Consider the following 14,826-nt stretch of genomic DNA (forward strand, 5'->3'; position numbering starts at 1 on the left):
GGAAAAAACAAAACAAAACAAAAAACAACAATTTTTCCCCGTGGTATAGATACCTGAGATAGCACAATTATTTAAAACTCTGCTGTGATTTTTGCTCCTGCCAGTGGCTGTGAGTGATTGAAAATTGGTCACTTAAAAGCTAGATCTCTTCCCTAGTAGATGTCAGAGCAGATGGGAGGTAGTCAGGGGAAAATGGTGGCTTGAAAACCACTTTCAGGACACTTTGGTTCTCCTTGACATCATTGTGTGCCCTGGGCAGAGTGACACAGGTGTTGCATGACGCCCCAGCACCATGACAACCATTGGGTCAGCCTGAATAGAGAGAAGTGAACAGTAACGGGCCAGCTGTCTGCTGAGAGGCTGCTGAGAGGCGGCGTGAGAGGCCAGAAGCAGATCAGGAGATTGGGCTCCGTGCACAGTCAACCCACAGCGTGTGCTGTCAGCTTCCCTGCACAAAGTTAACGCCAGCTAGAGCTCTTCCCGAACCGAGGGAAGATGGGGGAAGTTTCCAAGCACAAAAGGAGGTTTCTAGAACCTGCAGAATGTAAGAACTTAAGATCTCTGCTGCTTTGCTTAAGGGACTGTCAACTTCCTCTCCAGAGCCTTCCAGCCTTGTGAGGACTCCTTGCTCATTTATTGGCATAACTCATGGCTGTTACCTCATGAACAGTAACATTGAGGCCTCTTGGTGGAATCAAAAAACACTAGAGTTGTGGCTCTCTTCTTTTGGTCTGTAAAATGGGAGGTGTGGGATATCATGAATGCAGTATCAGAAGCATGTGGTGTCATCATTATGGCTCTGCAGCGACTTCTCACCTGTGTTTCGGGGCAATGCTGACATGCTGTCCCCTTTGGTCTTGCCTTTCATGTACCACAGGATCGATAAACAAATAAGCAGGTTTCGGAGATGGTTACCTAAGAAGCCAATGAGGCTGGACAAGGAGACACTGCCAGACCTGGAGGAGAATGACTGCTACACTGCCCCTTTCAGCCAGCAAAGGATCCATCAGTGAGTGTTTCCTGTGAAAGCCCTTGTCTTATTAAGAACGTGCAGTTGTGCTAGAGCCTTCCCCTGCACGCCTTTGATTCCTTGACATGGGGAAGGAACGGCGTAGCGCCATTCTCCCCTGTGAGTCCTGGGAGTGTTCATGGCCCTTTTATTTTACTCCGGGAAAGCAAACTGCTCTAACAAACAATCCCCACGTCTCAGCGGCTTAACACAATAGAACACGCATTCGTATGTGTGTTGGGTGAACCACCTCTGCATGGTGGTTCAGAGACCCAGGCCCCTTCTGCCTTGTGGCTCTCTCTGCCAATCCGCGGTGCTCAGAGCCCCCTGCAGGCTCTTCTGCACCTCTCCAGCCAAGAGGAAAGCTGATCTACACCTTCTCCTATTGAAAAGAGGAGCTGTTGGTTTGTTTCTTTTACATTTTAGTTTGCTTCTCAGTTCTCCTTTCCTTAGCAACGTACCAAGTTGCCCCAGGAAAAGCCATGTCACCTAGCAGTGGGCTTCCTGGCTGATCTATCAGACAGTCTCTGAATTGTCACAAAAGTAAATTGTCATTTTTGACAAGAGGTCAGGGGTGGGGGTAGGGAGTTGGCTAAGTAATTGAGCCTTTGGGGACTCGCAAAAGTTATAGAGAATTGACTCTGAAGCTTCTGAGATGACAAGAAATCATGACCAGATGGCAGGGTCGGTGGTAGGAGAGGAGAGCATGCCAAAGGCAGGAAACAACGAGGCAAAAACAGCCTCTTAAAGTGAAGATGAACCAGGTTGGCCCAGCCTCACTCTCAGCCAGACTTCCGGAATTCCTGGCTCTCCCTGTTTTCAGCCTTAGAGACAGCCTCAGTAAAAATGGCTCACCTGAGGGGAGGAAAGGAGTGACATTCTTGCTTTAGAACAAAGTGATTAAAAACAACAAAAAAATAGATTGCTAACTTTGAGAAAAAATAAACCAAATGGCAGTTGCCAAGTTTCAGGGAGTGTAAATTGGGGCACGTGTTAGCAACAGAAAATCAGTTAAAGACTGTGGACTTCTAGAGCCAAAGGAGGGAAGAACAATCAAAAATAGATGGTCTGCATCAAAATGTATAATGTGTGATGCAAGGGAAGCAACTCAGTAAGCCTCTGAAGTAGCCAAACCCTGAGTCCCCACAGGTCAGATTGATGCCAACCCAACCACATTATGTGAACATTTAAAGGGGTCGTTGAAGAAGACGTGAAACTCCCAGCCCAGCTTCAACATCCTAGTTAAATCTTCCATGGGAAATAAGAACTAAAAGGGACTTCCTGTTAACTCAGAAATGAGGACGTTATGGGTGTTTTCTTAAGAGAAAAAGACAGATGAGAGCTGACATGTTCCTGTTCTTAAACCCTTGCCATGCCTATGTCGTTCATCTTGAAGTTTCTTACATGAGTGATTATTTGGCTTTCAGTTCTTCTGGAATAGACTCTGATTTACGTGTTGATTTTCCCTTTGCTTCTCCTGTGCCTGAGAGAGTGCTGGAGAGTCTCCTAGCACAGTGCAGGGTAGATGGATGGATGGATGGATGGATGGATGGATGGATGGATGGATGGAGAGTTCAATGAAGTACATGGTGTATGTTCTGGTTTTTGTTTTACTTCAAAGACATATAGGTAAATGGAAGAGGAATGGGATGGATGGATAGTTGGATGGATAAAGAAATCAATAAAGTATATGGTATGTGCCCTGGGGTTTTGTTTTGCTTAAAAGGAAAAAAGATAAATGGACTAGGAACTGGATAAATGGATAGTTAGATAGATGGATGGAGGAATCAATGAAATATAAGGTATGCACCTGGAGTTTTGTTTTTACTTCAAAGGATAGAGGTAAATGGAAGAGGAAGGTTTCCCAGTCCTCATCTACAGGCTCGTTTTCTTTCCTGGTGTTCTTGCTTTAGAACAAAGTTTCTCAGCAGGGTTCTCAAAGTCAGAGCATCTGGGAACCCATCAGGATCTCTAGGGATTAGAACCAAGACTCATATCTTTACAAGTGTTTTAAAATATGTGATAAGTGAAGATGCCTGTGGGATATGAGTACTCAGTTGTCTCACATACACGAGAAGCCTTTTTTGACAGGTTTGAGTATTCACTGAACAATTGATTCATTCAATTTGATGTCTACGAATTAGGTGTCTACTTCTTGTCAGGCACTGTTTGGTTACAGAGGATATAAAGGTAAATTATCCACAGTCTTGACCCTTGACATAGTAGAAAGAAGAACGTTTCAAATAATTGTAAACAGTATGATGGGTGTGACCTGAAAAAGGGAGTGCTCCGTGCTTCAGATTTGGTGGGAGTTTGGTAAGAGACGAGGGTTGGTCACAAGCAGAAAATGCTTGAGATGGGTCTTAAAGGATAATGCTTGTCCAGGTAGGTAAGGGGGCAAACGTAGTTCAAGAAGAGAGAATAATATATGTATAAAAGAACATGGCGTGAAACAGAATGGAGTGTTTGAAAAACTACAAGTAATTTTCTGTGAGTGGGTATAGAGTGTGAGAAAACCTGCGTTAATGTTTGAAAAAAGAGAGTAGTTTTTGGAAGATGAGCTTTCAAGACAGGAGAACTAAGGAGGAAAACGCAGAGGGACAGCTGGAATGAAGCCGACCCAAGAACCAGACCTTAGTGGGACCAAGAGGGTAGTGTGGGCACTTCTGTCATGCGATTGGAAGAGGAAAAATTAAACAAGATCTTGAATGTCATGGGAAGTGGTGATTTCTTCCTTTCGAAAATTGTCATGCCACACAGACAACATCCCTTTAATGAATGTGTAAAATTAAGCCTTGAAGAACGAACGCTGGCTGTCAAATTGGAAACAATTGTTTGATGCAAGCAGAAAAAAATTTCCCTAAGGATGCTTTGAGAGTGATGTTAATGGCTTTAAAGTAATCAGAAGTAGTTGGTTAATTAGCTCTGGGGGTTATAACCTGATCTGCTGGTTTTCCTAATGCAATCCCAGACCCCATGTGACTTCTTGGTTTTGCTGTGTGTTTGATACTGTATTTATCTAAGAATAAAAGAGAATGATGTGGTGTGTGTGTGTGTGTGTGTGTGTGTGTGTGTGTGTGTGTATGTAGTAGAAAGAAAAGAGAATTGGAAGTTTAAATAGTGATCAAAGTGGGAAAGAGCCTTAAAAATATTTTGCTCTCAGGATAAATCCCAGACTCCTAAGTTAGCTCACTCGCTCCTGCTTCCATTCCCCAGTTGTGTGATTTGGGTTCACTGAGCTGCTTTGATCTCCTTAACTCACTGTGCCCTCTTGTGTCTTATGTACACGTGTTCTCCCCTCGCCTGGAGTACCCTTTCCTTTGGGCTCCCGTATTTCAGCTTTTATCAGAGACATTTCCTTCAGATATCCTTCTAAGATTTCCAACCTCCACCCCAATTCTGGGTAAGCTGCACTCTTTTATGTCTTTTTAAAAATTTATTGGGGTGACATTGGTTAATAAAATTATATAGACTTCAAGTGTACAATTCTGTAATACATCATCTATATGTCACATTGTGTGTTCACCACCCAGAGTCAGTTCTTCCATCACCATGTATTTGACCCCCTTTACCCTCTTCTACCACCCACCTCCCCACTTCCCCTCTGGTAACCACTAAACTGTTGTCTGTGTCTATGAGTTTTTGCTTATTTGTCTTGTTCATTTGTTGCTTTCAGTTTTATATCCCACATATGAGTGAAATCATATGGTTCTCAACTTTTTCTGTCTGACATGTTTCGCTTAGCATGATACTTTCAAGATCCATCCATGTCATTGCAAATGGCAGAATTTCATCTTATGGCTGAGTAATGTTCCATTGTATATATGTACCACATCTTCTTTATCCAATCATCTATCAAAAGCCACTTTGGTTGTTTCTATGTCTTGGCCACCATGAATAATGCCGGTAATATTTTTTCCTATCATAGCTCTTAATTAATAGTGCCATCCATTTTAATTGCTTTCTCCTGGACCATAAGCTTCTTGAAAGACTATGTTTGGATCATCATTTTTGAATCCCATCATTGGTGCTTACTAACGATTTGTTAAATGAGAAAATGAATGGATAAAAGGAAAATAGGAGAATCAAGTGTATAAGAATAAAGATGATGTGAAGTTAGCTTACCGCACACTCATCTCAAACTATGAGTAAATTCAAGACATTTTCTCCTCAGTTGTGGTCACCTCCATTGTCCCTTACAGTAAACGGCACTGATATTTTTACAGTTACTGAAACCACAGTCTGGAAGCTATGATAGACACCTCCCTCCCCTTCCACTCCCCACATCTGATACATCTCCAAGGGCTGAAGATTTTACATCCTATGTGTCTCTTTAATCCAACAACTGCTCTCTCTCTTTACCACCATTATCTCACTTCTGAAACCTGGAAACATGTCTCCCTGGTTCTATTCTCGCCTACCTCCAATCCATTCTCACAAATGCATACAGAATGATGTTTTCAAAATGTACAACTAATCATGTCACCTCACCCTGTTTAAAAACCTTAGAATAAATATCAAAATTATTGAGATGACGTACAAGCACAAGGCTTCGGGTGGCCTGACCACACTGCCAACTGCTCTACAGCCTTAACTGCCTTCCCTGCTTTCCACTCCTCCCTTCTATGATCCAGGAATATACAACTTCTCTCAGTTTTTTGGGTGCACTCTGCCTCAGGGCTTCGGCACATGCATTTTTTTGCTTCTGGGATTCTCTTCCCATTCCTGTTCCCTTTACTTTGTTTGCTTTTATTATCCTTCAAAATTCAGTTCCAAAGACTCTTCCCAGGGGAACCCTCCTCCCATTCTTCCAGAGACAAGGTCTTCTTGCTAAATACTCTTTAAGCCACATGTTTCTTATGTAACATTTTTCACATTTGAAGTTTTATAATTACTTAGGTATTATAAGATTAATGCCTCACTCTCCAGCTAAACTGTGAACTCCATGGGATCATAGGCCATATCTGATTTTGCTCACAATTGTATCTCCAATACTTAACACAATGCCTAGCATGCAATAGATGCTCAATACTTGTCTATTAAATGAATGGAGTAAGGATAAAAGTAAAGAAGACAACATCGAGGAATCTAATCATAAATCTTTATACTTTGAGTTACATTATAGAAAAAGATTAAGTTGAGAATAGATTGAAAAGCAGACAGCTTAGTGCACTATCTGAACAGATAACTATGTTTGAGAGGCAGTAGAAGCAAACCTGCAGGTATATATCTCTATAAATCAGCATAGGATGTCATTGGTCATTTTACATGGTATCACCAAAGATGGGCTTACAGCTGGGATAACTCTTGCTAGGTGCCAGACATTACTTTAGGAAGTTTAATCCTCAGAACGCTGTGAGAGAGGAGCTATTACCATCACCGTTTTACAGAGGAGCAAAGTGACGCACAAAGGGATTAAGGAACCTGCAGTACATCCACCTGCCGGAACCACCCTGAGACATCAGTGCTTTAACACTGTAGGTGTTTATTTGTGATTTACCTCACTGTCTAGTGTGACTCACCACGGGGAAGGAGGCGCAATGCCTCTACTCCATGTAACTGTTCAGGTATCCAGGCTACTTCTATCTAGTAACTCCGCCACCCCCTAGATCCCTTGTATCTGGTTGACAGATAGGAGAAGAGATATGAGTCATTTTGTACGATGTTTTATGGGACAGGCTTAGAAATGGTGTATACTACTTTTACTCACATTTCTTGGGCCAGACCTTAGTCATGTATTACCCCTAACTCGAGAGATGCTAGGATAGTCTCAGTGATGGAACAGGGATTCAAATTCAGACAGAGGCTCAGATCCCACACTCAAGCATTACACTCTCCTGGAGGATTTCCCAACCTGAGCAGCATTGACATTTGGGGCTGAATAAGTTTTTGCTGGGGCAAGTGTCTTCTAGATTGTAGGATGGTTAGTAGCTCCCCTGGCCTCTATCCATTACATGCTAGTGGCAGTTTCCTCCCAGCCTAGTTGCGAAAATCAAAAATGTCTCTAGACATTGCCAAATTTTCCCTGGTGGCAGTGGGGGGGGGGGGGTGTGCAAAATCACCCCCCTCTTCTTCCTTGAGAACCATTGTTCTACTGTCTTTTATCACCTGACACCTTCCAGGCAGGGCCACCTGCTCTCTGAGATAAGTTAAATTCTAGTCAAATCTCATGACTATGACAGACAAGTCCATTTAAAAATTAATTTATTTCTCTTCACTTTCTTGCCTGTGAATGTTGGCCTGTTTAAGTATCACTGTCCTTAATTCTTAAAATGGCATTAGCAGTAGCACCCTTGAGACAATTACTTTCTAAGGTCAGTACTCATAATAAAGGTTTTATGCTGGTAGAGAAAAGGAAACATGGAAGAGAGTCATGTCGCTTTTTATAATAAACACAGTATATTCTTTCAAGAAATGGAGTAATTCTGAATTGCCTTTCAGAAGAATGTTTGTGTTAGATACAGACAGAAAAATATTCCTTTCTGTATTTTTTTTGTTTTTATCATTACTGTTATTTTATTTTTAGAAAATCCATAAAAGGCGAGGTAAAATTAAATGTTGATCACTTCCTAACAGAAGAATCTGAGATGTATGTTTGTTGTGGGTACATATGTTTAAAGAGGTATTCATTCATTCACATATTCCATGCCTGTGGTTTTTCTGGGTGCTTGGGAATCAACAGTGAACAAACAGGGAAAGATGCTTGCCTTCCCGGAGCTTACATTTTAGCTGGGGTCACTGGCAATAAATTATAAACCTGTGGTTCTCAATCCACGGTGATTTGGCAATTCTGAAAACCGTTTTTGGTCGTCACAACTTGGGGTGAGCAGTGCTACTGGTATCCAGAGGGAGGAGGGCAGGGAGGCTACTAAACATCCTACCCTGCATGGGCAGCCCCCTCCCCCACCCACAACAAAGAATTATCCAGCTCTGAATGTGGAAACATTCTTTTTTTTTTTTTTTTTAAGATTTTATGGGGGAAGGGGAATAGGACTTTATTGGGGAACAGTGTGTACTTCCAGGCCTTTTTTCCAAGTCAAGTTGTTGTCCTTTCAGTCTTAGGTGTGGAGGGTGCAGCTCAGCTTCAAGTTATTGTCCTTTCAGTCTTAGTTGTGGAGGGTGCAGCTCAGCTCCAGATCCAGTTGCCATTGCTGGTTGCAGGGGGTGCAGCCCACCATCCCTTATGGAATTCGAACCAGCAACCTTGTGGTTGAGAGGAAATATGGTCAATAATACTGTAATAACTATGTATGATGTCAGGTGAGTACTAGACTTACCAGGGGGATCACTTCGTAAGTTATATAAATGTCTAATCACTATGTTGTACCCCTGAAACTAGTATAATATTGTACGTCAACTGTAATTGAAAAATAAAAAATTAGTTTAAAAAAAAAGAAGAGAGAGAGAGAGACCAGAGAGCTAGCTCCCTCTCTTTCAGCCATGCGAGGACACAGTGAGAAGTGGGCAACCTAGAAGAAGGGCCTCAACAGAACTTGACCATACGGGCCTCCTGATCGAGACTTCCAGCCTTCTGGAAATAAATCTCTGTTGTTTCTAAGCCACCCAGTCTCTGGTAATTTATGGTAATTTGTTATAGCAGCCCAAACTAAAACATGATTGCCATTTCACATTTATCTATCAGTAAAACATATGCATATTTGTTTTCTAAACGCTCTCAACATAGATATCTGAAGTGACATAGGGAAACAGTCTGATGCATCTTGCCTGTGCCTTTTATTGTATTTTATTTTCAGGGTGTGGAGGGTTTTTGTTGCTGGGGTGGTTCTTTTATTTGTTTGGTTTTTGGTTGCTTTCACTGATATGAAATCTTTAGAGAGTTCTTTAGGCAGAGATACCGAGATTGATTTAGGTAGGAGAATGTTCTGCTAGTGCCGCTGTGACTCACAGGCATCTCCGACGCCGGTTTTAGTGCAGCCACTTCCTTACCATTAGCATCCTCAGTTTGCCGGGAATTCGTATGGATCTACAGAGTCAGGGGAAACATAGCTGGGTCCTAGGAAGTTTTAAATGGAGATGAAAATAAAACAAGCTCTGCAGCCTGAAATTTGTGCTTCTGAAAATGATGTGGCTCCTTTTCAGTAGGACAGAATTTAATGACTTTAGTTTAAGGGACAAAGAGGTCATCTAATCACGCGGGGAGAGCACACCTTTGGCTGTCTGGAGATCCAGTAGTTAGCTCGCTGTTTTCCCTTAGTATTTGTGGGACCCACTTTGAATAAGTCACTCAGAAATCTTTTATTGACACTTATCCATCTGTAAATAAATACAGTTTTTTAAAGTTACCAACTCATTCAACAAATTTTTACATATATGTTGTGCTAAGTTATTGTAGTGTAGTAGAGAAACATATGTTCACGTGTACTCATATGTATGTTTATATGTATTTTTTTATTTAAAAATTTAATTTGAGCATGTTAAATTTGATGGGAAAGAGGCTATTTTACTCATCAAAGTGGCACAAGGCAATGTAAAACACCTAGAGGAAAAGGGAAGATTTGCCAAATTTAGGTACAATAAAATAAGGAAGGGTTAACATAAAGGGGAAGGCAGGACTAGGCCCTCATGTGTGGTTGAATTGCAAAGCGCATTACATCATGTGGAACAATAGTGGCCAGAGGGAACCAGGGAGATCGGAGGGGAGGAAACAATTGTGCCTCTAGGTGCCCTGTGCCAGGCTCTGTGCTGTTCATCCATTGTCTCACTTGACCTTTGCAATAACCTTGCAACATAATTTCATTATCATCATTTTGCAGAAGGTAGAATCGTTGGGGTTGACATCTGCCTGATTTCAAAAGATTTTAAACCCTTGCGCCTTCCCTAATACCACAGCTGACATTTATCGAGCACTCACTAGACACCGGGCTTCTCATGAGACTAGTAGCAGTGTTATCTGCATTTAGAGATGGAGAAATCGAGCATTTAGAGATGGAGCTGGAGAAAGGGAAGTTCAGTTATCTGAGTTACACAGCTGGGAGAAGCAGGAAGCCTTTCTAAACAGTGAGATCCCATGAGCTCACGCCCATCTACTCTGCTAGCACCCTCACACTGAGACTCTCTTATTTATCATCATTACATTTGGGGATGAAAGACAATAGATTTCTCTCTTTTAAATCACCTCATTTGAATCTAAGGGAAGGGCTACTAACAACTGTAAGGCTTGGGGCAGGAGTACAAATAAAGCCTATAGACCTTATGTCTAAATGATTAAAAGTAATAAGTCACATTAACAATTAAGTACAACACAGTCTCTCCTTCTACCCTGACAAATACATCTGCGTAATGATCTGGGAGTCCAAGATATTGGGGTCCTCAGAAATCCGTTCCACTGGTGGTTGTGGGGAAAATTGTCTCCCCTCCCCGCCCTTGGCCTGCCCTCTTCTCTTCCTACTCGTAGCTCATCCCACGCTGAGGGGCTTCAGACTCATGCATGTGGACACCCAATCCCATATTCAGGTGCCATCCATGCCCCCTGCAAGCAGCTTGGTTACTTGTCAGGTATAGAGGTGTCTTCAGTAGGACAGGCCTGGAGTAGAGGTCCACAAAGACCCAGAAGTGGCCTTGGGACTTTGGGGGCAGGCTCTGGCTAGCACATGCCTTTGGCTCTGCTGATACCTCACCCCGTGGGACGCAGTATGGCTGGGGAAGTCCATATATGAGCCCTCTACAATCCAGGGCCTGGGCAGGGAGCATCTTATATCTAAGAGTGGCAATGGGGAGGGGACAGGAGTTAAAGCTGTAGTCTTTGATTAGTACTTTATTCAAATGACCACTAATTAGGACCATGTCTTAGAAATGTCTTTATCCCTGGGAGTAAACCAATTCTTCTCATTCCCCACTTTCCTTACCCCCAACATTACACCCATACCATGAATTTTGTGTTCCCCACTCCTGATTAGTGATGTCACCACTGCGTGTTGACCAGCCTTGACGCTGCCATCTTCCTCACCATACACCAGCAGGACCACATCCTTTTGGGCCCAGCTCCTCCCCTCTGATCTCACCAATGCTACCTTGGTTGAAGCATCTCCTGTTGTGTCTTCTCACCTCCTCCATCTCTCCCCACTCCCAAATCTGCCCACCTCACTCAAGCCGCAGGTCACTTGCAAGCCTTCTATCACTAGTCCATACAGCATCATTGTACAATTAGAAGAAGGGGACCCTTCCTCCTGGAATTCACAGCCCACAGATGGACAAGCAGAGTAAGGGCTGGATTTCTACCGTTCCTTCTCTCCTTCAGCCCTGCACCTTCAGCAGTAAATAATACGCACTGCCATATGGGGTAGCATTGCTTCCTTGTGAAACAGCTTTCAAAGATGCTCTAAGGTAAAGTTTAAACTCAGCAGGACACACAGAACTGCTTTTCCAGCTCCTCCTCTTCTCCCCAGCCTCCTAGGCTGGATGGGCTGGACGCTCCTACAGCACGGCTGTGGAGGTTACCTAACTATCCCATGACAATTGTTCCTTCTTCTTAAGGTGCCCTCTCTTTCCTCTCACTATGTGAAAACTTGTTCTTCCCTCAGGAACTAGTTCAGATGTCATCATCTTTATGAAACCTCTTACATTTCATGCAGGTTGCATTAGACTTCTGGGCCCTTTGCCTTGGTAAATGCTTTGATTGTGAAATTGATTGTATTGTCCCACATTTATGTGTTTCCATGTGTACATGCTACACAAAGCACAATTCAACAACCAAAAGTAGTTAGAAGGGAGTCCCAGTCTTAACTCAAGTTTCTCAAGAGACACAAAAAGAAATCAAGTATGTGTTCCTCACCAATGGCTTATTATCATCCGTTCTTCTTCCTTCACATGCTCCCTTTCTATCCTGACAAAAAACATTCCTCCTGCACCCCAGCCTGCAGTTTTTCTTTCCTCTTCTTTTATTGTTCTTTTCCTCCCCAGCCCTCCTCAAACCTCACCCCTCTCTCCTATCACTTTATTATGTAGACTGAAATAATTTCTTCACCAGGAAAAAAAAAATTCACCCTTTTCAGGAGAGGTAATTAGGCCATCAATTATAGGATTGTCTTTGTTGGATTAGAGATGGGCCAGTCAGATGTTGCTAGATTATGCTGCAGTGACAAACAACCCTCAGATCTCAGGGGCGTACTCAAATGCTTACTTATTGCTCCATAGTAGCTGTTCATCAGCTGAGGCTCTGCTTCACATGTCTTCTTTCTTATGGGATCTTGGCTGAAGATGTAACCTGTACCTAAGACATGCATTTTTATGACAAAGGGACAAAATAATAGTAGAGCCACACACTGGCTTTTAAAATTTCTACTCATATATGGCATATATCACTTCTGCTCACATTTCACTGACCACAACAAGTCTCATGGCCATGCCTGGTAATGGGGTGGGAAGTTATACTTCTCCCCCAGGATGGGGGCATGTGAGGCCATGATAATGGATAAGGTTACATAATCCTCACAAAGGAAAAGCAAATTAGGAATAACAATGTAATCTACTCAGGAATACCTTTTGTGATTATGTTTTTGTCCTGTCACATTTATATAACACATTAGTCTGTGAGCTCTTCTAGGATGCAGGCGATACCTGGTACTGTTTTCTTTGGTTTCAGACACCTTCCATATTTTTAGGGAAGGAAGTTTCCATGAAAGTTAGTTAGCAAAGATTTGGGCAGAAGAGAGGAAAACTATGTAGGGTAGAAATTAGACTTGGGGTGGAAAATATTTCAAAATTCAAATTCAGACACCATCTTTACACTGTGATGATATTCCTGTCAGATTAACAAGCAGGATAGGTAGATGGCTGCTTATGTGGTATGTGATTTCAGAGAGAGAGAGAGACAGAGAGAGAGACAGAGAAAGAGACAGAGAGAGATTCTTCCTTAAAGAATGTTTATTTTCTCGCTCCCTGAATCACTGAGGCTCCATTCAGGAAAACAAACCCAGGACTTATTTCAACAGAGAGGTTAATATGGGGAATTGGTTAAGTAAATAATAGATACTGGAGAACTAAAATGCCACAAAGGGAGCACTGAGGCCACACAGACATTAACCACAAGAAGTGAAGCAGCTACTTCCCCCAGGGCTGGGGGAACAGAATACAGAGGTTGGACTTACCAGAACCTAGAAGCTCAGAGGAAGGGGCCCCCCGGAGCTGAGCCACAGTCCTGTGGGGAGGAGATGCCACTCTGCTGATGCCAGTACCTCTGGGGTAAGGGGAACTGTAGTGGGTACAGTTTGTCTTTAAAAGAAAAAAAAAAAGATAGAAATTTGAACCAAGTGCCACTGTGTGGTTGAGGAATCATTGCTGCAACGACATTGACAGGAACCACAGGCAAACAGGAAAAACCAAGTCCTTTAACCCCCTTGTTTCCCTTTTTCAGTCTCCTGTAATGTCCCCTACTGGCAGAACATATCAGAGAGCCAGATGCAAAGTAGAATTGTTGGCAGAATTCCAGCTCCAGCATCTTAGAGGAGAACATAGAAGTTGGAAGCTAAGAGATAATAAAAAGTACACTCTCTCAGACCAGGAATTTTACAGTTTGAACTTTAAATCCTTTGGCTAAGATCGCCTGTGTCTAAAGTTAAAATGTCCCTGGGAAAAATGAAGAATTTAACGTTATTCTTCATTTACACCCCATTATGAATAAGTCTACCAGATCTCTTCTAGAGAGTTAAAAATTAAGCTGAGGTGGAAAGAAGAGCCATAGAGGGATACTCTGGCTGTAGTGAGGATAGATAGAGGGTGCCATTAGGATGGTAAATGTGGGGGGAAAAGGTCAGAAATGAAAAAAGAAGACAGGGATTATGGAAGATAAATTTTACCAACTTTCAAGTTTTGTAGATAACTGGCAGAGTTTCTAGGTCTTTGCTGATCACAGCAATATAAATGAACTGCAGGAAAGTAGATAGATCTGTCCCTTCAGATCTGTCCCTCTAATACTCGGGCCGAGTCAGCTCCAACAAGGGAATATTAAAACCAGACCTGGGACCAAGACCAGACTAAGACAGTAGCAGTGAATGAGTCACTGAATGACCAATACATACAGTGACAATTGTCTAAGTAATCCAGGTAAAAATTATTATTGATTGAATTTCAGTAGCACCCTAATTATTGGAAAGCTGAGGCCTGGGTTATTCTTAATTGGATTTTTTTCTGTTCTGAGGATTAATTAGGAAATCCCTCATGTTTCCACACCTGTTTTTATAGATTGGTAAAAAACTATTTTTTCTTCATTTTGACTCACTTTTACTTAGCAAATAAAAGTGATCACTAATAAATGTGTATATTCCAGTGCTTTCATGTTTTCATTCTGAGTAGCGATTTCAGTTCCATCAGCGTCAAGCACCAGTTCAGTGACAGGCACCATGTGGGACGGGACAAAGATGAAGGAATTACAGTTTCTGCTCTTAAGGGCTAGTGGTTGAGCTCACACAAGTTCTGTTTGGGAGCTCAGGGTCTGGAGTGAGTGGGGCCTGGTCCCCAAGTCTCCGCTCTGCAATTCACAAACTATATGATTTTCAGCTTCAATATCTTCATCTGTGAATTGGGAGTAAGAGTAGTACCCAAATAATAGGAAAATTAGCAACGCATTGTGTAAATGCCTATGGTAAATTTTCAATAAATTTGTCTATTATTATTAACATACAAACCTGATATATAAACAGATATTTTAACGTGTGTGAATTCTGTATATATTCATTTTCACTGTTCATTGCTAAAGGTGGAGATAGTTTAGGAATGGTTTGAATTATTGCCAATTCCAGGATATTACTTTTTTTCTTTTCCTCTTTTCTCCTCTTTCTTTTAGCATTCCTTCCTTTTCC

The 14,826-nt window shown here is 42.1% G+C and overlaps 1 protein-coding gene across 5 annotated transcripts in view; it reads left to right on the forward strand.

The window, feature by feature from the left end:
* The window catches only part of ANO4 (anoctamin 4), a 354,484-nt gene that overhangs the window by 236,556 nt on the left and 103,102 nt on the right, over positions 1 to 14,826 (forward strand). For all 5 annotated transcript variants that reach the window (XM_074326212.1, XM_074326210.1, XM_019732194.2 and 2 more), the window contains one exon: positions 878 to 1,009. In XM_074326212.1, the coding sequence (XP_074182313.1) occupies positions 878 to 1,009 (132 nt within the window). The remainder of the gene's footprint in view (positions 1 to 877; positions 1,010 to 14,826) is intronic.

This window comes from Rhinolophus sinicus, linkage group LG02 (genome assembly GCF_036562045.2).
Source record: "Rhinolophus sinicus isolate RSC01 linkage group LG02, ASM3656204v1, whole genome shotgun sequence".
In the NCBI taxonomy this organism is placed as follows: domain Eukaryota; kingdom Metazoa; phylum Chordata; class Mammalia; order Chiroptera; family Rhinolophidae; genus Rhinolophus; species Rhinolophus sinicus.